This window comes from Cydia fagiglandana, chromosome 9, assembly GCF_963556715.1.
Source record: "Cydia fagiglandana chromosome 9, ilCydFagi1.1, whole genome shotgun sequence".
Classification (NCBI taxonomy): Eukaryota; Metazoa; Arthropoda; class Insecta; order Lepidoptera; family Tortricidae; genus Cydia; species Cydia fagiglandana.
In genome coordinates, this window is record NC_085940.1 from 10615811 (window position 1) to 10638210 (window position 22400).

Below are 22400 nucleotides of genomic sequence, written 5' to 3' on the forward strand. Positions count from 1 at the left end.
ATGACTCGGTTCCTTCTGAACCCACTAAAGCTGTATAAATTTCACTCTGGCTGCTTGAACAGCCGTTGCTCCGCATTTAGCACATTTTCTATGTGCATTGCTGTAATCTATGTAGGTACAGACTTACAGTCTTAAGTGGTTGTACCGCTACGTTGTATTTATTATTTAAAGATTTAATAAATAAAATGTTCGTTATGAACTTTAACCACAGCAGTTGGACAGAGTCATTGACAAATATATTTTTTTATTATGGTGGGTAGACGTACCTACTCTCCATATATTTTATGAACATTGATAAAGACAGTTGGAAGTAAATATTCATTATAAAACTTAATCGCGTGTAATTAAGTTTTAAGCGTTTAAGTCCCGTTTTATGATTAATTATGTATAAAATTCGTAATAATTTAAATCAGAGTTGGGAGCAATGTTGCTGTAGAAAAATGTTTTTATTTTTATTACTCGCAACTTTTTCTCGGAGGCCAACGCACACATAGAAGCTTCAGGCCAAGGCCTGTTCACTTCCTAAGAAAGTTATGTCCCCAAATAATTGCGCATGTGTGCGCCTGAAGCTTCTACGTGTGCGTTAGCCTCCGAGAAAAAGTTGCGAGTAATAAAAATAAAAACATTTTTCTACAGCAACATTGCTCCCAACTTTGATTTAAATTATCACGAATTTTATACATAATTAATCATAAAACGGGACTTAAAACGCTTAAAACTTAATTACACGCGATTAAGTTTTATAATGAATATTTGCTTCCAACTGTCTTTATCAATGTTCATAAAATATATGGAGGGTAGGTACGTCTACCCACTTACTTACTTACTTCCGTTGGCGCTACAACCCTTTGTGGGTCTTGGCCTCCTCCACAATCTTCCTCCAGTTGTCGCGGTACCTGGCGACCTTCTTCCAGTTGGTAAACTTTCCCATCTTTCTAAGATCTTCTTCTACACAATCTATCCAACGCTTCTTAGGCCTGCCTTTCGGTCTTTTTTGTTGCGGCGTCCACCTTGTCATGACTTTTGGTGCCCTCTTGTCCGGCATCCTTTCAAGGTGACCCGCCCATCTCAGCCGCTGTGACTTACAGAACCTGACGATGTTCTCGTGCTCTATGAGTATATCCAACTCGTGGTTCATGCGTTGACGATAGGTATCATGTTCTATTACAGGACCATAGATCTTTCTGAGCACTTTTCTTTCGAACACTGCACGTCTACCCACTATAATAAAAAAATATATTTGTCAATGTCAATGACTCTGTCCAACTGCTGTGGTTAAAGTTCATAACGAACATTTTATTTATTAAATCTTTAAATAATAAATACAACGTAGCGGTACAACCACTTAAGACTGTACCTACATAGATTACAGCAATGCACATAGAAAATGTGTTAAATGCGGAGCAATGGCTGTTGAAGCAGCCAGAGTGAAATTTATACAGCTTTAGTGGGTTCAGAAGGAACCGAGTCATAACGCATCTGGAAAGCGTATTAATTAACCGTGAAGAAATGTATGAATACAAGTTAGAAATCTGTGTAAAATGCCGTGTGTAAAGTGTAGTGTATCTGTGTGTAAAGTGTAATAGGTAGGCATGCCTAATGTTATTTGTATAATACCGAAAACTTTGTGAATGCGCTTTATTAATGTCTGTATTTTTATTAAGTTGTCAGGGTTTAATTTTCAGTGTATATTTCTATATGTAAAACATAATACAATGTTACAAACATAAATATGCCTTTTATTTAAATCAATAGATAATACCACAAACAAGGGGTAATATTTGCATCTTTCATATATTTCGTGATATGAAGATAACAAATATGTTTATCAACATAATTACTATATACCTATAATACCAATACCCGCCAGGCTAAACCGGTTGTCAACTTTAGTTCCATTGGTACACATCGAGGGCGCCAGTAGTATAAACGTATAAACGGTTGGGGACATTTTTTTGTATGGAGTTAGAAAAGTGCGGAAAGAGAAGAGTCGTGGGATTTGAGGGCGCGCCAGTGCTATTTTATGGTTTTTGCTATGCTGACAACACTGGTCACGTGATTATAGTACGACACTAAAGGTCATGATACTTGAATCCCTTTTGTTCCGGTTTTTTACCACGGCTTACTAAACGGAGCCTGGTGGTGGTGTCGGCTCGTCAACTCAATCCACTGATTTAGCGCAGGCACTAGTCCAACAGTTATTAAAACCGGGTAGATCGGGTAGAAATTGGGCAATAGAGTGTAACACATGCTGAGTGGTATCCTCTTTGAAACAACCAATTACATTAACCTATGTTACATGTTTGTCTGTATTAATTTTAAGATGTGTTGTTTCAAATAAATGATTTTCTATTCTATTCTATTCTAATAGAACTGTAATTTTATCTGGGATATATTTCACCCATTGTAAACTTGACTTGTAATGTATGTGTACATTATTAATAATAAATATGAATATGAATAAAAATAGTGTATAAGTAGGTAGGCCTTATTGGGATATGTTCGGTTCTCTCATCTCACGATATTTTACTTCGCCGAAAAGTCACTGCTAAATATGAAATATAATTTCGTAACTAACAGAACCTACAAATAAAGAAATATTTTATTAGAAAAAGTTTTATTCAGAACCTAGTAAAGGAACTTACAAATAAAGAAATATTTTATTAGAAAAAGTTTCATTCTTTGTAATCGAAGTCTGAATTAAAATATTCAATGTCACTTATGTTTGAGCTAGCTTCAGAACAACCAGGGACACTCATAGAACTATCTTCATCTGAACTGGATGTGCTTGAATCCGGCACGTAGATTACGAATTCTTGTATATCACCTACTTAGCGGTCTTTTATTCGAGATACCGTAGGTACTTTTACACAATCCTGAAAAAGAAATTACATATAAATATGCATAAAATGGCAAGTATCAAGACTATTTGTCAGTTATTTTAAAGATCATGAATGACCTGCATATTTATGAAAATTAATATATTTTGAATGAATATACTTACCGATTATGTACCGGAGACAAGTTACTTAGGGGGCTTATTAAATAGGTAATTATTTAATATTAAATACAACATCAATACCCGCGAATAGCGGAAACACGTTCCGTGACTTATTGTAAGTCGATAGTCGGCTTTTAGCCGTTTTCTTCCCGCTGACAAAACCGAACAATGTTAAATATAATTTTCCTTGTGGTTTTATGTACGGTTTTATCGTGTTTTGAAAATATTTTATACATAAAACTTGCGGTTTTTGTTACTAAAAATATACATTGACAGAAGTTTGTTTACTTTTTACAAGACAGGTGTCAAAGGTTTGATTGCCATATAAAATTTAAAATGTTAGTTCCCGTTTCTGCCACGACTCTTCTCTTTCCGCACAGACTCTACCGTTCTTCTCCTAGTGAGTATTATATTCTTTGCTTCAGGCGCACACATGCGCAATTATTTGGGGACATAACTTTCTTAGGAAGTGAACAGGCCTTGCTCCCCCCTCCCCCATGTCACAATATGTCACATTTTCTTGACCCCCTCCCTCCCCCTAAACGTGTTATGTAATTAATGGATGACCCCTTAACGCACGTACGGCTACCACCTTAAGGCCCCAGTACACAATGGGCCATCGCCGGCCACTCCAAAGGACGCAGCCTTGCGGTATAATGAGATAGCAATACCACTTGCTCCCTCTAACGCATAAATGCGTCCCTTGGAGTGGCCGGCGATGGCCCATTGTGTACTGGGGCCTTTACACACTATCTATACGTGCGCCGCAGGTCGTGGTGCAGTGCGCTACTCTGTTACAGCTTTTTTCAAATTCAAATATCAGCAGCGCGAAATTCAAATTTTCTATGAGACGATATCCCTTCGCGCCAACATTTTTCAAATTTGCCGCCTTTTTCTACTGACAAGATCTATTTGACGAGGTATAATAGTCCTAGCACACTACCGCACCGGGGCCTTGATGCGGTGCGGTAGTGTGTTATGTCTTTAATGTAGCACAGGGTTAACAATGTAATATTGGGTTCCGTGCTAGGCTTGCTATAGAGAGCTTAAGGTTATTTCACTGTGGTAACATTAGTTTTTGATGTGTGGCTGTGGGTGAAGATCGAACGAAAGAATAAATAATTTGTTCCAAGTATTTGTTCAGTAACAAATTATTTTAAATAAGTTTATAATATAATTCATACATTATGATTACTCTACTGCCTTGACCCCAAGTACTGTGAATATAGCATAATACTTTGTGAGTTATTTTGGTAATCGGTGACATTTCAGTGAAGTGCCTAATTTGATCATGGAGGCTATAGCAAAACACGATTTCACTGCTACCGCTGATGATGAACTGAGTTTTAGGAAAAACCAGGTCCTAAAAGTAAGTTTTGAACACGATAACCTAGTTTCCGAGTTGTTATGTAAAGTACCGACGCAGATTCTATCTAGAACTTGCTTCTTTCAGATACTAAATATGGAGGAAGACATGAATTGGTACAGGGCAGAATTAGACGGCCGAGAAGGATTAATACCTAGCAACTATATTCAAATGAAAAACCACAGGTTCGTAAACAGTTCGTAAAGATCATCCACTTATATACTTACATGAATTTCACTTTTTGTATTGTTACAAAATTCCCATACAGTTTCTCAGCCAACTACCTAACTGTAGGCTTGATTTAGTTTCTAGAAACATTGCTGCATAAGTACATTACTTTGTATTTGTTATGTGATCAAAAGTAGATGCTGATTATTAGAACATTAAACTTTTTATACTAGTATGATGATGTCAACTGAAGTGGTTAAATCATTTATTTATGAATAAACAAACACTATTTAACTTCTAGACGCCCAGATACCTAAACAAAGGCCTTCCATTCCATTGTATATTAAATGTTTCATTCAGAGAAATCAAAATTGATGTGTTTGGTGTTTTGTTTTGAGGGTGGCTATCAGCCATGATTAACTTTTTTTTAAATTACATATGTGGAAAACCAACAACCAACCAACCATTTATATTATTGGTTCTCACTTATCTAAAATTATCAACTATTTTCCTTAAAATTGTATTCATGTGAGCCAATATAACAGTATATTATTGGTCTTATAGTCAATATTTTCATACTCTGATAATAGAAGTAATTTTCCTCATCTACATAGAAATTTCTGGAAATGCTTGTATAGTTGAAATTATTCAGATAAAAACATTTTACGAAAATCCATAATTTGATGCTTCAACTTTACTACTAAGTCAAGCCAATTTAAATTGCGAACAAGCTTTAGCCAAAAATTATAACTATCTTTGTAAGTTTAAACATATCCGAATCAATTTTATCTCAATGTTTGTTTTTAACTATACATAGATATGGGAAGGAGTAGAAAGGTAACAGAAATGTAAAAACAGTATTATCTACATCAGTTTATTTATTTCCAGTTGGTATTATGGAAGGATCACAAGAGCAGATGCTGAGAGACTATTAGCAAATAAGCCAGAGGGTGGATTTCTTATAAGGATCAGTGAATCAAGCCCCGGAGACTTCTCCTTATCTGTCAAGTAAGTTCTTATTGTTGATATGTTTGTGTATTAGGGGATTCAGGGGGCTCTCAGAAAAAATGGTACCATTTACAGCAGGGCCTTGATAATCCGTACCCACGCTAATACGAACACCTCTAAAATCCAAAGGACCGCCTCACTCAAAAGCCGTTTCGCTCAGTTTCTGTCTTGCAGTGCCACAAAGTATGTTTTAAAGTGAAAATGCCCCTCAATCAAATTGTTCTCATAGCAACTGTTTATGCCTTCATCTGTGTCACTTTTTTCTATGATTAAATTAGATATAGCTGCCATCGGTCCCTTCCTGGGATCCCCGGATTTGTCCTATTTTGGACAGTCTCCGAGCATTCGGTCAAGCCAGGCTTTTGTAAAGCTTTAAACCATTTTTCTGGGGAAAAACCTTAATTTTATTTCAGCTTAGGTAATGGTAGCCCTAATTGCAGGCTTTACTTGATTATTTGACTAGAAGCAATATCTTCTTTCCTGAATATAGTCATTTGGGTAAAAAAATAAGTTCACTGACCTTAGGGAATTTCCAGCTTTCAACCTTTTAGGTACATAATATTTTATTTTACTATCATTTTAAGGAACAATGTATTAATTGATAACAGAAACTGTTCATAGTTCAATGAATGAATCATGTTGACATCCATAAAATTTTATGTCAACCTTATCAAGAAAGATTCTATTAAGGACCTTTAAACAAGTTATTGAATAATGACAGAGCATAATAATAATATGGGCTTTACCAAAATACTCATTTTGATTACTAATTTGCTGATGAGTGTTTATTTAAGTATCATAAGATGATTCACTACAGGTACACAACATATTATGATTTACGAATAACAATTTAAATATAGCTAATTATTTGTAATTTCTGACCAAACTTTTTCCACCAGACCAGATTTTTTCCGAATCCGATGGTTTGGTTTTGTCTAGTTTCGGTCGAAAGCGAACCTTCGGCTAAAACATGATTTTTATGCCGAAACCTACCGCAACCGAAATTTCTGTCGCTCACTACCGAAAATACAGTCTTGGCGCGCCCGAAAAGTTGGCCTAAACCAAACCTTCGACCGAAGCATGATCTTTATGCCGAAACCTGTCGAATCCAAAACTGAATCTTCAGTCGCACACTAATAATAATTATTTGTGTTTGTCTCTATGTAAATATTGTCAAAAAGATTTACTAATGGCCAATCAAGTGTTGGTTTTTACACGAGTACATTACAACAGTAAATTCCTTATCACGAATTGTGCTACGTACTAAATGGTTTCCTTGTATAATTCCCAGTGTCAAACATTAGTTAGCTCGTACTCCCCATGTTGTCCTCATTGATAAAGAGCGTTATTCCCCTGACGTAACGTAAATGTCCTAATGCTGGGCAGTGTTTGTAATAGTGACTTACTTTCCTAGCAATAGAGGTGACAAACGATGTGTTAACTATTTGAATAAAGCTGTCAAACACTAGATTCTTTACCTCTGGAATATGCGCCACGACATGGTCAATAGTGCATGGCCACGGTATCCCATTCGCGGCCCACAACGTGAGTGCAGGGCTGAGGGCTAATCGTGAACATCGAAAATCATGAATTGTTTATATGTTCCTCTAATTATATCGTTCTCGAGTATTCGAGCAATAACTTACTATTTAGATTTTCGACGTTCGCGGTAGGCCCACACAAAACAAGACAACGAGAATTTTGTGAATGAATACGCTTGCCGGAAATCCAATTTTTTTACCATAGGAAAACATAAGGCTAAGGCACCATAGTATTTATAAATATCATAGCAGGAGATAAAGGCCGACAACTCGTAAAATGTGACATGTTTGGAGTTGCAGGCGTCCATAGGCTAAGATAATTAATTGTTTACCATCAGGCAGGCCACGTGCTTTTTTGCCACACCGACTTGTTATACAACGTGACTTTAGCCTCTTGATAAAGGACAAAACCCGACCGGGAATTCTCATTGTAATTTGAACTTTTTTAAATCCTTGTTTCAACCGTCGTTTCTATTTTTAGATAGTTAAGCAGTTCCTGGTCTGTCTTATAGCTAATTTACTTCGATTTACCTGCTGATAAATTGATAATACCTTCCTACACTCCTTTTTTTAAAGACTGTGCTTTTTCTAATACAGCTAATATTTAGGTATAGGTGATGAAGTAATTTTTATTACTATCTATTCTAGGCTATTGGACGCCGAATCAAACACGAAAAACACGGTAAACATTTTCTGCCTCTGTTTGACTTGGCACAGAAAAAAAGCACGCTGTTCGAGTGAGTCATACTTTGGATGTTAAGCAATAGAGTTGCTGCTGCGGCAGCTTTATATTTTATTTTTCGTTATCTCTCGCTCGGCCTCTGTATTAGTCATGAATTATTGCTCGAATGGTTCTATCGCTATTTTTGTAATATTTTGTCTTCGATATATTGAGAAACTTGAGAAAGTACGCATCTAGATTAACTTTACGCGTAACCGTAAAAGTTATTTTATAAAAATCGTATAATTAATAAGGTTTATACTTATATGTAATATCATTTTAACTTAGCCGCCGCAGAGCGTAGGGAATTAAGAAAAAAAACTTGAAGAACATTATTCTTTGTTCGTCATCATCATCATCAGTATTTAAGAGCTATGCTCTTGTCGGTGGAGTAATCGCCACTCTTCTTTTTGCTGCGCCAACCTTTTAACTCGCTCGTATCATCTTTGTTCGTATGGTTAAATAATATCTAAGCTTTAGAAATGCTTATAAATATTTATTACCTTACCTACATTATCGTTTTGATACAGAAATTGATATCGAATTCTAAGAGAGATATACAAGCTTCCTTTGTAATTATTTGTGCTATAGGTATAATATCTACTTGATATTTAATGTCCACGGCCGGCCTACTTTTCATTAAATCCTATGCCGCTTTTCCCGACATTCTCAATCAAATTTCTTATCTTTTTCCGTCGTTTCACTTAAACCAGTCCGTCGAAAATCGTGAGTCAGCCTAAGTAAGGAGATCGTACCAAACTCGTTTACTACACATTCCTAATATAGATAGGGCCTATGTCAGAATTAGTCATTGACTTATTGATCGTGTTTGCAGCTCATTAGCACTTTGACGAGTAATTCTGGCGTTAATTGATCGGAGCTATGATGTTTGATTACTACCATATTAACGGATAAGTATTAGTATAGTTGCGTCCCATATTAATAATGTATAGTTGTATACGAGTAACTCAAGTGGAATGTACTTGCAGTACTTACACCCAAAAAGTGCATACGCGTAAGTCCGTAAGATAGTAATAGTTTCCAGATCAAAGCTCCGAAATCATCAAATAATAAGAAAATGACTTATAACGCACGTAGCTAAACAATTAACAATGATAGCCATGATACATTAAAGACGGACGATTTAGAGCAAACTTATTCTCCGCTCTCCAAGGCCGTAATAGAATGAATCAAAGGTGGGAACTGCAAATCCGCGTCTAGGCATTACTGTGTCGCCTCTATGTTTTCTTGAGGTTGCTGAAATCCATTACAACAACGTTTTAGGGCCCTGTCACACTGGCCATTTGCAAGCGAGTTGAAAGCGAGGCGAGTCCACAACGAGACATGACGACAATCGTATACAAATACATATATTTTGTACAATATGTACTTACCTATGTATTACATCAAAACATCAAAACATCAACATTTATTCAGCAAATAGGCCACAAGGGCACTTTTACACGTCAACATTGAATTTACATAAAAGCAAAAATAATAACATCAACAATTTTATAAAATAAAACTAACAATTCAATCTAACGTATTACAATTACTAAGAGATGTATATGGTCTCTTAATGTCGAATTACATACAAAATACAGATAAAAAAACACACACAAAAAAAATCTATAATATTTAGAGGTGTAAATGTCTCTAGGTGTCAGAACTATAAGATTATATAGTTTATCAAGTTATCCTTAGAGATGTATAAGGTCTCCAAGAGTCAATATCCTGTATAATTAATACATTCATTAAAAGAAAAGAAACATACGAGAACAGAATGAGGCGTCTCACTGTAATTAATTAATAAAAGTTACTAAGTATAATAAGCTCGTGTTAGCTTAACAGACCAGTCTCCACAAACAGCACCCGTTCACGAGTATGACGCGTATCTCAGCCATCGCCTCCCTCAACCTTCATTCGGGAAAGTGGCGACCCGATCAACAACGCCACCGTAAGCAAAGACTTTTAAGCGAGCATGACATGTTCAAGCTACCGGCCTATATTAATATTAAAATAGTAATAACATGTAGCTGTAAGACACGGCATTTTGTGCTCATATGTTACATAAAAAGACAGTAATATAGCTTCACATAATTACTAGCCTAAGTTGACTTAGAGATGTAAAGGTCTCTAAGTGTCAGAAACATTAAAAATATAGGTAAGTATGTACAATCAAAAATAAAAATCAAATAAATAAATATGTACATAGAGATGTATAAGGTCTCCAAGTGTCCAAAACTAAAATTAAATTAAACAATATAATCAAGCGAGAACATCATTGTCTCATGTGTCAATTCTACTGTGTCAACACTAGCATATTTAATTGACAATGTAAAAAAAAACAATATTTATTTAATTCTTATTATACTAATGAAATCAAGCTACCGGCTTAAAAGCATCTCTATCGTTTATAAAATCATTTACAGTGTAGTACGCCTTACGTAACAAGGAGTGCTTAATGTGCGACTTAAATTTATGAAGTGGTAAATCCACTACATCAGTGGGGACTTTGTTATAAAAACGTGTACAGTTCCCGACGAAAGACGTACTAACCTTACGGAGGCGGTGGGCGGGCACAGCAAGTTTATGTTTGTTTCTAGTGTTATAGTTATGGATATCACTGTTAACCTTGAATTCGTGGATGTTTTTCCGAACATACATAATATTCTCTAGTATGTATTGAGATGCAACGGTAAGAATGTTATTAACTAGTCCGTTCTATTTATGTTTGTCAATGGACAGTCCAAGGCCCTAGATCACGCGATAGGCCTAAGAAGCGCTGGCTTGACGTCGTGACAGCGGACATGGGAGAGAACAATCTCACACCCGAGGATGCCGAAGACCGGGCAAAGTGGAGAAGACTGAGCAGGAAAGCGGACCCTGGCGCTAGGCCGGGAAAACGCTAGGTCGAAGAAGAATGGACAGACAGAGAAGGAAAGCCACATTTAATAACGAAACTTTTTCATAAATCTAAGTAATACGTGAAATTACTGTTTTGCGCATCTCTCATAAATCTCAATTGACTGCAACGGAAAAATCAATTTGTTTGAACACACTGAATTAAGCACGTGTGATATTAGCTCTGGTTTCAAACGTGACTCATTTCATTGGATATGGTCCTAGGAACTTGATTTATTTTTTATAACAGCTTATTTACTTTGATTAGCAGTCATAGTCATAGTGTAACTGCTTTCAGCGAAGTCTGTGGTTTAACATCTAACTCGTATTATGAGTTGCTCGGCAGTAGGAGCATCCTACGGGCTGCCCCGTACAAACTCATTTTATTCTCTATGTTGCGACCTTTTTTTCTCGACATTTAAAGCAGGCGATTATTTTTCTGTAAGTACATATTTTTGACCATTTGCCATAGAAGAGGAAACTCTTATACCTACTTGCAAATCTTCAGAAAATTCGCGTTTGTACGGGACAAACGGTAGACGATCTCAAGGAATGCTGCAGTAGCAATTATACTTTTTTAGGTATGAGGGAAGGAAATTCGTCTCATTTATTCAGGAAAAAAAAGTACCGAGTTAAATATAAACAAATTCCTGAAATTGGTAATCGCGTCGATTTATTGTTAAATCCTTTCCTGTCAGCCAGGATACAGTTTTTGTTTTTTTTTACTATTGTTGAGATTGCTGATGGAGGAGGGAGAATAGTATATTATGATAATGATTTAATTACTTAGACGCATTTGAGCTGACCGCATTCGTGTCATATGTAATTAAATTGATATTTATCCGTCCATTTTTCCTGTAATGATTGGTTACTCTGTTACATTTAACTTATCGGTTAAACGTGTGACACGCTTGACAAACTATTCCACATTTTATGACTACCATTACCTTGGTAGAAAGAGTGCTCTTATGGCATCATGGGTACATATACTAGCTAGACAATAAATGTAAATACATGTTACAATATGAACTTTGGTTCCTGATAGTCGTTAAAGAAGATTGGTCATGTTTTAAATTTTAAATGATGTATCTAATGGGTTGCAAGTGTTCTGTTTATTCCTTTGGTACTACAAACTTTCACTAGACTTATATCGATCGGGATATGGACCGTGATTACCTTTTGTATTGTTTTCGACGCAGTTAAAGTCTTCTTGTTCACCTATGGGTAACTGAAGATAGCGGGTGGGCTGCGTTCGTGCGCGTCGGCTGCGTTCGCTTTCAACGTTACCACCGGTCGCGTTCACACTTGATGTGGTCTATCCGAGCACACTACATTCGCACTGTCACTATGCGTGTTTGATTTGGATATCACTGGTTTTTTGCACAAACAAATCACAGGATTCCACACATTTGACAGTTTAAACCCATCTTCACGATTGAAATTTTTGTATTTGTGAATTTCAACGGCTTCTCTTACCAATCTTGGTATATAGTGGCGTTCTGTCGAAATGACTCAAGTCCCAAGACCCTATACTATGCAACTCGATCCAGTGATTTTGACCCGACTGCTGACGAATAGCTGACTTGCGAGCGTCTTTGTTCTTGACCGCAACAATGTGTTCTTTAATTCTGCAGGCAATAGTGCGTTTGGTCGGATAGGCCCTAACCTAGAACCCCTCACTACTTTAAAAGTGGTAACATACTATCGCCCCGCACCAAGGTCGCGGTGCGGTGCGATAGTGTGTTACGGCCTTAATATCATTAACTTTTTGCACCTCCACTACAGCATGTTTGTTTTCAACAGATGTCCGGACGGCGTCCAACACTTCAAAGTACTGCGCGACGCGTCGAGCAAATTCTTCCTCTGGGTGGTGAAGTTCAACTCCCTCAACGAACTGGTGGACTACCATCGCACGGCGTCCGTCAGCCGCCTCCAGGACGTCAAGCTCAAAGATGTCGTGCCAGAAGAGGTAAGAATATCATCATACTATACGCGGTGTAACATGAGGAAACCGAATAATTTTAGAAGCGTATTCCTGATCATATTTAGAGACAAAATTGTCCTATAAACTTTTTTGAAATTCGCCTAGTTTCAGAGATAATATTAATTTAAAAAAAAAAACAAGTTTTTATTGTTACATAGTGTAAAAGGCCTTTTTGATGGCGATGTTGCTGCTATGGGACGTAGTCTAAATATCCTTATTGATAGATGTCAAAAAGTGACAAGTAACACTTTGCAAAAAGTAAGATTTACAAAAACGGTCATGGTCAGGTCAGGTCATGTAAACATTTTTCGAATAAAATAAAAAAATAATAAAGAAAATATCAATTTTAAGTGACAAGTCACACTCAAAAAATTTAAAAACAAAACAAAAAAATGTTTTTTTTGGCGTAATTGACCTAAACTCATATTAAATTTTTTCCTTCTTTTGACCTCAGAATTATTCGGTTTCCTCATGTTACACCGTGTATATCGAAGTTTAACAAATCAATAAATATTTGGGACACTCTTTCATATCTATCTAACCCCAAACTAAGCACAGCTTGATATATCGGTACTAGGCGGTGAAAAATGTAATATGTCTTCTGTCCTGTTTGTTGTTGAGGTCTTTGAAAGAAGCCTTGTCCAGTACTGGACGGCTGCACTAATATGATATACATACATACATACATCACTGGCTCAGTGACCCAAAGAGGATCTTGGCCTCTGACACAAGAGAGCGCCATTCTGCCCTATTCTGCGCCACTTCACGCCAGTTGGGTATTCCGAGGGCGGACAGGTCTTTTGGGGCTAATATACTTATATGATATGATAATGAAAATCTAACTATACTAGGTAGGGTACTAGGAAGATCACAAAACAAAGAAGTAATAGAAGTGAAACGTACGTCTATAACGTGTGGCAAGATTAAGGTTAGCTGCATTCACTTTCAGCACAGACTATTGACAGTTCAGTATGGCGCTTTTGACATGTCAGATGTGAAAACGATTCCAGTAACAATTATAAATAATTACGAATATGCCGTGCTGCTCCATTTTGGAGTGTAAAAATAATAGCCGAATAATTAGATATGGAGGCATTTCATATCATCGGTAAGTATTATTTCAAGTAATATTTCAATATTTTTTGAATTTTCGGTTTCCGCAAGGATTTTTGGATTGTTTAGTACAAAAATCAAATTTATGTAAATGAGATAAGGTTGATATCTACTTAGCGTAAAAGTCATGTACGGGTGCGCTATTCGGCCAAGTGCGAGGACCATATCAAAAAAGTTATCGATGTCGATGTTCGTATAAATACACAGCTCGGTTTGTTTATGTTCATACAATAATGTTCTTAATAATTTGTTTTTGTTTTGCCTCTGAATGATTATATCGAAAAAGTCGTCGCTTATGCACATTTTATATAACAAAATATGTTCTTACTTATTTATTCCTATTCAATGGATTATTTGATTTAAACTTTTTCTTATAGTATTGTATCCATACATATTTGTCAATTTTCTCTATTAAATACGAGTAGGTAAGGTGTCAGTTTTAAGCTGTTACATAATTTTACTGCCGGGTATTTGCTGGCCAGTCTAAAGCCCGCTCCACACTCTTGCACAAATCTTAAAGCGTTCTTCAAATTGGATGCGAGTACGCACCAATGCTCCGGTAAAAACGTGCATAGTGCTATCTCGCTCATACATCAGAGCGGCATTTCTATCCGCATTATATTATTGTGATTTGTGATAACCGTTTAAGTGCATTGTTTTTAATTAGAGTTTTTTAATAATTTTGCATAAGAGCTTATATCGGAAATTCATATTGATGGATGACACAAGATTATTGCTTTGTTATGCCTTACCATAATAACGTGCTAGTAATAAGTATTATGAACACTTATTAACTACACTTACACTTACTTGCGTATTTTTACGCACGCATCTAGTGAGAATATTTGCAACTTGCGTATTTTTCACGCACGCACACACGCATCGCGGTGGGAGGATAAGAAATTTGATTTAATAAAAAAAACTATAAGTATACAACGGGTTAGCACTAATTGGCTAGCAGGTTATTATTTCGCGCCATTACAAAGCAATATTGTTGTGGGGTGTGCTAAAGAGTAACAGTTTTTATTATATACCTACTCGCTTACAGTTATATGCGTGGTTGGTGGCGTGATTACTTTCAATACGAGATTTTATTATTAAAAAGTAAGTACCTAGGTACCTAATCGTCGAAAATATAGTAATACATATGTATAAAAAAACTGAATAGTTTACGTGTACATTGATCATTAATAAGCGTTTATCGATATCACACCGAATCATGCACATCCCTATCGCATGTGTCAAATTCATAGTCGAATATTTTATCCTATCGCATTCACTCTTGGAAAAGCAATGCAAGTGTAAAAGGGATAGAGCATAAATGACAATTTGTCAATGATTTGTGTATTTTTACAAAAAATAAACGCGCGCTCATTCTTTCTTCCGTGAGGAAGATCGATTAGTTATAAAAAAAATATTTACAGCGTCGTGACACTTCGGAATCGGTCCCCAACCGACGTTATTCTACAAACTAGTTCCAGAAAGTCGTTTCAATCAATATCAGTTTGTCCATGTTAAAGGCGCGCCGATGTCAGAGTAAATAGTGCGGCGTTGACCCTGATAAAGTAACGAAAATAACCCGGTCAGGACTCATTCCCGTAGCCATCGTGCGTACTGCTTCAACCACACTTGATCTCCAAAAATTGTTGGTCTTGGTCACCTCTCGGCCTAATTACTGTGGAGATTTCGGTTCTCGTAACCCGGAATCTTCAAATATATGGTTGAATTTACCATTAGGCAGAGTAGGCCCTACGCGCGTGCTCAAAAGAAATTGAAAACATAACAACAAACTGATGGGTATGGGAAAAAAGTGTTCTAGAGAATTGCATTTACTTCTCTGCATGCCAGAAAGATGGCCGTAGGCCGTTGCCACCGTCGACACCGTCGTGGTTTAAAAAATAATTATAACGCAGGTGGCTACTGACGAGACGAGCCTTCCAACAGTTCAAATAGCGTGGCTGCAATCCAAAATCGGTCCGTGAATGTCAAAAACGTACAATGTTTAATATTAGGATGTCGACATTATAGTAAGTAGACGAGTATAGACGGGTCTAACGCGAATTATATTCAATTACCTTGATTTACCGACAAACAGACAATTGAATATAATTCGCGTTAGACCCGTCTATAATGTGAGTTAATATGTATTCAAAACGCGAAAGTTTAAAATATTATATTAGGATGTCGTCCATTTGGATGAATCCATTGTAACGGCATCCATTTGGAAGGCTCGTCAGTGGCCTGCTTTATATATGTCAAGTCAATACCGTCAACAGGATGAATAGGGATGGTGGGGTAAATAGGGAATGCCATTAACCAGGTAATTTGTTATTGTATCAAGCGAGTGAAAATATTTAATAGTAGATTTTGCACTATATGATACAATATGTGTGGGTTAGGTAAGTGTCATTCTCGGGTTTTATTCGTATTCACCCCGGTTGACGGTATATGTTTTGCTAGAGGCGTGACGCTCGGTGAGGATAGTAGGCAACGGGAATATTGTTCCAGTTTTATGATGCTATTCTATAATCTCTGGTTGCAAATAGCAGTCCGACACGAGAACACATGGGCCTCCGTTTTTCTTATTTATTTATTTTACGGGGAATGTTTGCATACTTAGTCTAATCAAAAACTAATGTTTTGACATTAATGCCCATGTTGTAAGCACAGAAACATATGTAACTCCGGCAACGTTCAAAATACTGGACATAACCGTTGAGCCTCATTATTTATTTTTTTCTTAACCATCATCATCATAGGCCTTTTCGTCTATATCAGACGATTTATGGTGTAACACCGTTTTTGGTGGCTAAATAGACCGATGCGAGATCGACATGATCTACCACAGGTCTGACAAGAGAAGTTTGCGGAAACCGGTACTGAGACACCTTGTCGTCGTCTTTGCCTCTTGTCAGCAAGAAGTTGTCTTGTCTTAACCAGAATCACAGAATAAATAATAGTACTTGGTACAGAAGACTCACTCTCTAACAAAACGCGTCTGTTACGATCAGGACAGATATGGCCGCTAGGTGGCGACAGCGCCACGTGCGGCTTATGGCTAGTCACCAAAATGGGTGTGGAATGGATGTACTTTTAGCTACCTGTTGCGAAGCGACGAAATCGCGGAGTGAGCCACGCCTGCCAGAATCATTGATGCTATTGAGCGCCAAGGAGGTTTGACAAACTAACGACCTGTGTTTTCTGTCGATTTAAGGGTTAAAGAAATCAAGATTCTAACGATAACTGTATAAATACGACGTATTAGAGTTTACGGAACTTGTTCATTAGTAGGTACACTAAAAAGAGCGTTTTGGTTATTTGATCATCGATTTACCAACTTACTCCTTGACAGACGTTTATGAGTAATGGCTTTAGATATGTTGGTTTAGCAGGGACGAGGAATGAATGTTACCCAGTTTAAATTCATTACAATTAGTCACTGACTAGGTTAAAAATATACCTACAGTAACAGTTTAAAATAATCTATTCGATGACTAATCCAAAAGTACGTTAGATTTATTATAAAACTTTTCGTAATGAACAGCATAGAAATAGGTTGGTATACACGACTCATGATGTGTTGGGAACGGTAGCTAGAGAGTGAGAGACCCACAACTCAAAATGAAGATAGCAGACCTTGTCGACGATGGCGGGATAACTTGGACCCCTTGGTCTCCTTTGGGGCGTATGTTCAGTGTCCCTACATTTTGGCAGTAGGGTACTATAACAGTTGGACTTATTGAGGTTATTGAGAGTAGGACATTGTTTCACTTGGATATTACCAGAATTTTGATTTGATCTTACCGTGGGACTTAGTCAATTTTTGTAAAAATGTCCTATAATATTTATTTACATTAACAAGGAAAATCGAAATTTTGTCCTATACTATACAACGATACTTGGGTACTAAATTATTCTTACACGCTAAAAATGATTGCCATACAATTGCAACAAAAATGATTAAAGTTTTCCAACTTTATGTGTCTAGGGTTATTATGGATTAATATCGGATGAAAGTCTTATTACGAAGAAAGTTTCCAAACATTTCCTGTTACAACATAAGAACATGCCTTGTTATAATTTACCCCTAAGGCGAACGAGCGCTACCGATAATATTCAAGACATAACACATGCTGAACTTGATTCACGAGCGAAAATTAATTGGAATGCCGATACGTTGGATACGCGAGAATGTTTTACGAATTTAAATAAAAATGTAGGCCGTCTTATATTAATAATTCATGAAAGTACCTGAGAAAGTGTTTTTGGCTAATTTACTATGATACGGTTCTGCTTATTAAGTACATAATGAGTTAATAAAGGTTCGGTCGCATAATATACTGAATTACAGATACACTTGCTACAAGTGGGCGAAAATGAGCTGCCGCATCCGCATATTGTTGATAATTTTCGCAATTGATTGCAGACATTCGGAAAATAAATAGATTTTTTTGTCAAAAGGAAATCTTATATTATATCTTGTATAATTCATGTGGGAGGATAATATCGTAATCATTCTTTCTTATCGTATTTTAGGTCGCACTCATTTTGTTAAGCTTCAACATAATTTTCTCACTTGGATTTGCAAAGTGTAAAAACGTCACAAGGTGAACTGGTGATGGTCACTGCATAAATGGTAGGTCAACGGACTTTTATCTTTAGTCTAATCATTATTGGTGACAACATTACCTATATGAGTAAGAAAGCTGATGAAATTACGACACGCGCATATTCATAACTCCCTACTACCTAACTAAAAGTATGAGTTCGTGTGTTTAAATATCATCGTTCGTATATAGCTGTAAACAACGTGATCTTATCCACTCAAACTGTATACTAACATTACTAACAATAACTGTAATGATGAGATAAATTATCACTTGGGAGGGTTAACACGTTTACACAAACATTTGTGGGATTGCATAATCCCACAAATATATTTAAATCAACGCCATTTTGCACAAAAGAACACAAATTACTTCTTACAAGGAACTCAATATTAATATGTAAAAGTAAATGACATCTTTTAACGTGTGTGTGTCCTCTTACGGTGCGATTGCTACACCGCGAGTAGTCCTTTATTGGTTTAAACCACTTGACATAATTTAATAATTCAGTTAATTCAAATCCCGTACACGCTGCGTGTGCACGACGCGTGTATAATTGCCATTTTACACCATGCCATTATCTAGGTTAATTACATTCACATTTTAGCTCGAAAAACATTTGAATATATTCCTATCTTTAAGACTTTTTAAAGTAATGAAACTTTTTAGGTAAATATTGAAGCCTTTTTTTACTCTAGGTATTCTCGAAACTTTCGAACTAGTTTCAAACAGTTAACTTGCTGACTCATTCATTTGACAAAAGCTCAATTCCAAGGTTCATATTTCAACTCTGGGTTGGAAGTTCTATAAATCTATGCTGTACTCAAAATTAAACTTAAATTACTTAAATACAAAACACGAGAATTATATAGGCTAAGACTTAGTAATATTATGAACCGACCATAGATCAAAAATTTGCCAAGATAAATGCAAATTTGATATGTCAAATAAATACCATGGATGGCCACATCACGGGTGAAATATTTTCGTCTATTACATAAGTAAAAGAAAATTAAAAATTAGACTGAGTTAACCAACCTTCCAATGGTTCCTCTTTTCTAAATACCTACTGGACGACAAACCGTTGATCATGTGTCAGGTCTCGGCACAGAATAAATAATAGTACTAGGTAATGAGGACTCTCTACTCTAACAAAACGCGTCTGTTACGATCAGGACAGATATGGCCGCTAGTTGGCGACAGCGCCACGCGCGGCTTATGGCTAGCCACCAAAATTGGTGTGGAACGGATGTACTTGTAGCTACCTGTTCCAAAGCGACGAAATCGCGGAGTGAGCCACGCCTGGTCTCGGGCAACTTGCAAACGGCTAAACGCAAAAAAATTAAGATGAATTAAGCATTTTATCTCAAAATTGAATTGCCCGTAAATTTGCTGTTACAGACGTTGGTGCAAGCGCTATACGACTTCACCCCGCAGGAAGCCGGCGAGCTGGAGTTCCGACGCGGTGACGTCATCACCGTCACGGACCGCTCCGACCAGCACTGGTGGCAGGTATGTCCACAATGTTCACACTTGTCAGCCAATGACCAATTTATCTAGTTATCCAAAAGACTCGAGCCATTTAGTTCTTTTTTTAGGGTTCGCCTCATCTCTTGACGCCTAAAGCACAGTATAATAAAGAGTACTAACGTACAGTATGGACACTCCCTGCCTCCCGTTGAAAGTGCCGCCCACCCGCTCTCGGTTACCTCACAGTTACCGGCTGGCTCGGACGCGACGACGCGGTGCGCAGAGCGGAGACCACGTAAAATATTCAAATATTCAACAAATATTTACAAAACCTATCAGATCACACTGAAACCACTACAATATCTATATGAACAAAAAATCATGTTTACAACTTACGTAATATGTTGGTGGCCTGATTTTCCTTACGAAATTTTCGTTACTTTGTTTATACTGATTCAAAATAGGAAACTATTGTATAAATTGAGCTTAGATACCCACCTTACAACATAATACGATTCTTATTTCTTCCTAATTCGCGCAATGAGTTTTGAGTCACTGAGGTCATCGAACTTGACAACAAACTGGCGAGAACCCTCGCACGTCTTATCTCACTCACACAAGCATGGTACGCGTTCACCTACACGAGCTTCTCTGTGTGCGTAGGAACGCGTTTGTTTCATACATTTGATCGCCAGTGTCCGGGGTGTGCCTAAAGCCTATTTCTATTTAATTAGTAAAATAGGCTTTTTTTTTTGTTGTCTATAATTGAAGGCAGAATAGAAAAACAGAGAGGCAGAGGAAGACCGAGACGTGCATATATTGACCAGGCCAAAGAGATAATTAACGTAGTGATGTATCAGGAGCTCAAAACAGTGGCAGAGAGAAGAACGGAATGGCGATTACTCCACCGACTCTTGTTAGCTTGTAAGAGCTAGGCTCTTAAGAATAATGATGATGAGGCTTTTAGCCTTTTAGGCGTCAAGAGCTGAGGCGAGCCCTACAAAAAGAGCTAAAAGGCTCGAGTCTTTTGGAACACTAAATTTATCACTAGAAAAGACGCGAAAATCTAAATTTGTATGGGAGCTCTACCCTTCGCACGTACTTTTTTAACACCCGACGCAAAAGAGGGGTGTTATATGTTTGGCGCCAATGTGTGTGTCTGTCTGTGGCATCGTATGTCTCAAGGAATGTGATGTGCATATTTCGATGCGGGTTTTTTTACGTGATTTCGAAGTGAGGATTGAATCGAGTTTTCTTGCGGTGGTTCTTGGGTATGTTTGATAGAAATCGATCCAGAAGTTTGAAGAATATCAGCTCTTCAAAAAAAAAAAATTTTTTTTATTTAAATTCGGCTCCTTTGTCTACTTATAAAATTGGTTTTGCAGCATGTATATTGATTTCCTTATGGTGTTTTCGATTGCTCATTCCGCCATACCCACTGCGTCACATAACTTTTTTTTTATTATTATTATGAATGGGCTTACTCATGGCCACAGACTAGCCGAGGCGTAGACGTGGCCTACGATGGAGCTCGCTCAGAAGGTGCCTGTTCACTCTTGTTTTGAAGGATGCCGGGTTATAAGAGCACGGAAATATAGACGCCGGCAAGGTATACCACGTTTAACTAAATTTATTTAACGTTATCCTCGTGTTGCAGGGTGAGATCGCGCACCGCCGCGGCCTGTTCCCAGCTTCGTACGTGACCGCCTACCACTCATAGTGCACCCCCGGCCCGCCCATACCGTGACACCACCACCGGTAATACAATTTCTACCATGCGTTCGCTTACCGTTAGGTACAGTCGCCATCATATATATCGGAGCGGCCAAGGTGTTCACAATATCTGAACACGCGCTCTAGCGCCTTGACAATAGGGGCGTGTTCAGATATTTATGAGCACCTTGGGCGCTCCTATATATCTGATGGCGACTGTACTCATCATTTATATGGCAATATTTTATTGGCCGACTACTAATACGTTCTTACCGTGCCACAATCAATTTCTCCGTATAGTATAAAATTCATGGAAATATGGCCATCAGAGTTTTCATCTCATAAGTGAAAATCTAGTACAAGCCTAGTAACTATACAAGGATAGGAATTACCAACTACTTGCCTAGGTAATCCTTGCATAGTTGTAAACTGACAAATTGCGACACGATCAAACCGGGTCACTCGCGTAGTTTAAGTCGACGATTGCTCGTGAAGATGCTCCTCTTTATGAAGCGAAACTTGACGAGCAATAGTCGACTTAAAATACGTGAGTGACCCGGATTGAGATATTTAATACGTTTTGTTACTAAAGTACACGGAAGTTTTGTTACTAATATATAACTCGTAACGCATTTAAGCCCCCCCCCCCCCCCCCACATCTATAGCGTCTTTCGAGCGTCGGCGTCTACAACTCTATGGCCGCTGCTCGACGCAACGTCGACCCAACTGCGCAGTGACGTCATTTTCCATAGCGCTGACCAGACGCCGACGCTCGAAAGACGCTAGATGTGGGGGGGGGGGGGG

The 22400-nt window shown here is 37.5% G+C and overlaps 1 protein-coding gene across 1 annotated transcript; it reads left to right on the top strand.

Annotated features, from left to right (window-relative positions):
• The first annotated feature begins 4066 nt into the window (after window positions 1-4066).
• Window positions 4067-21696, top strand: LOC134667391 (growth factor receptor-bound protein 2). The gene is made up of 6 exons (XM_063524794.1): window positions 4067-4370; window positions 4455-4552; window positions 5424-5543; window positions 12513-12678; window positions 19815-19925; window positions 21541-21696. The coding sequence occupies exons 1-6, from the start codon at window positions 4293-4295 to the stop codon at window positions 21601-21603; spliced, it is 636 nt and encodes a 211-aa protein (XP_063380864.1). The 5' UTR covers window positions 4067-4292; the 3' UTR covers window positions 21604-21696.
• Window positions 21697-22400: the final 704 nt, after the last annotated feature.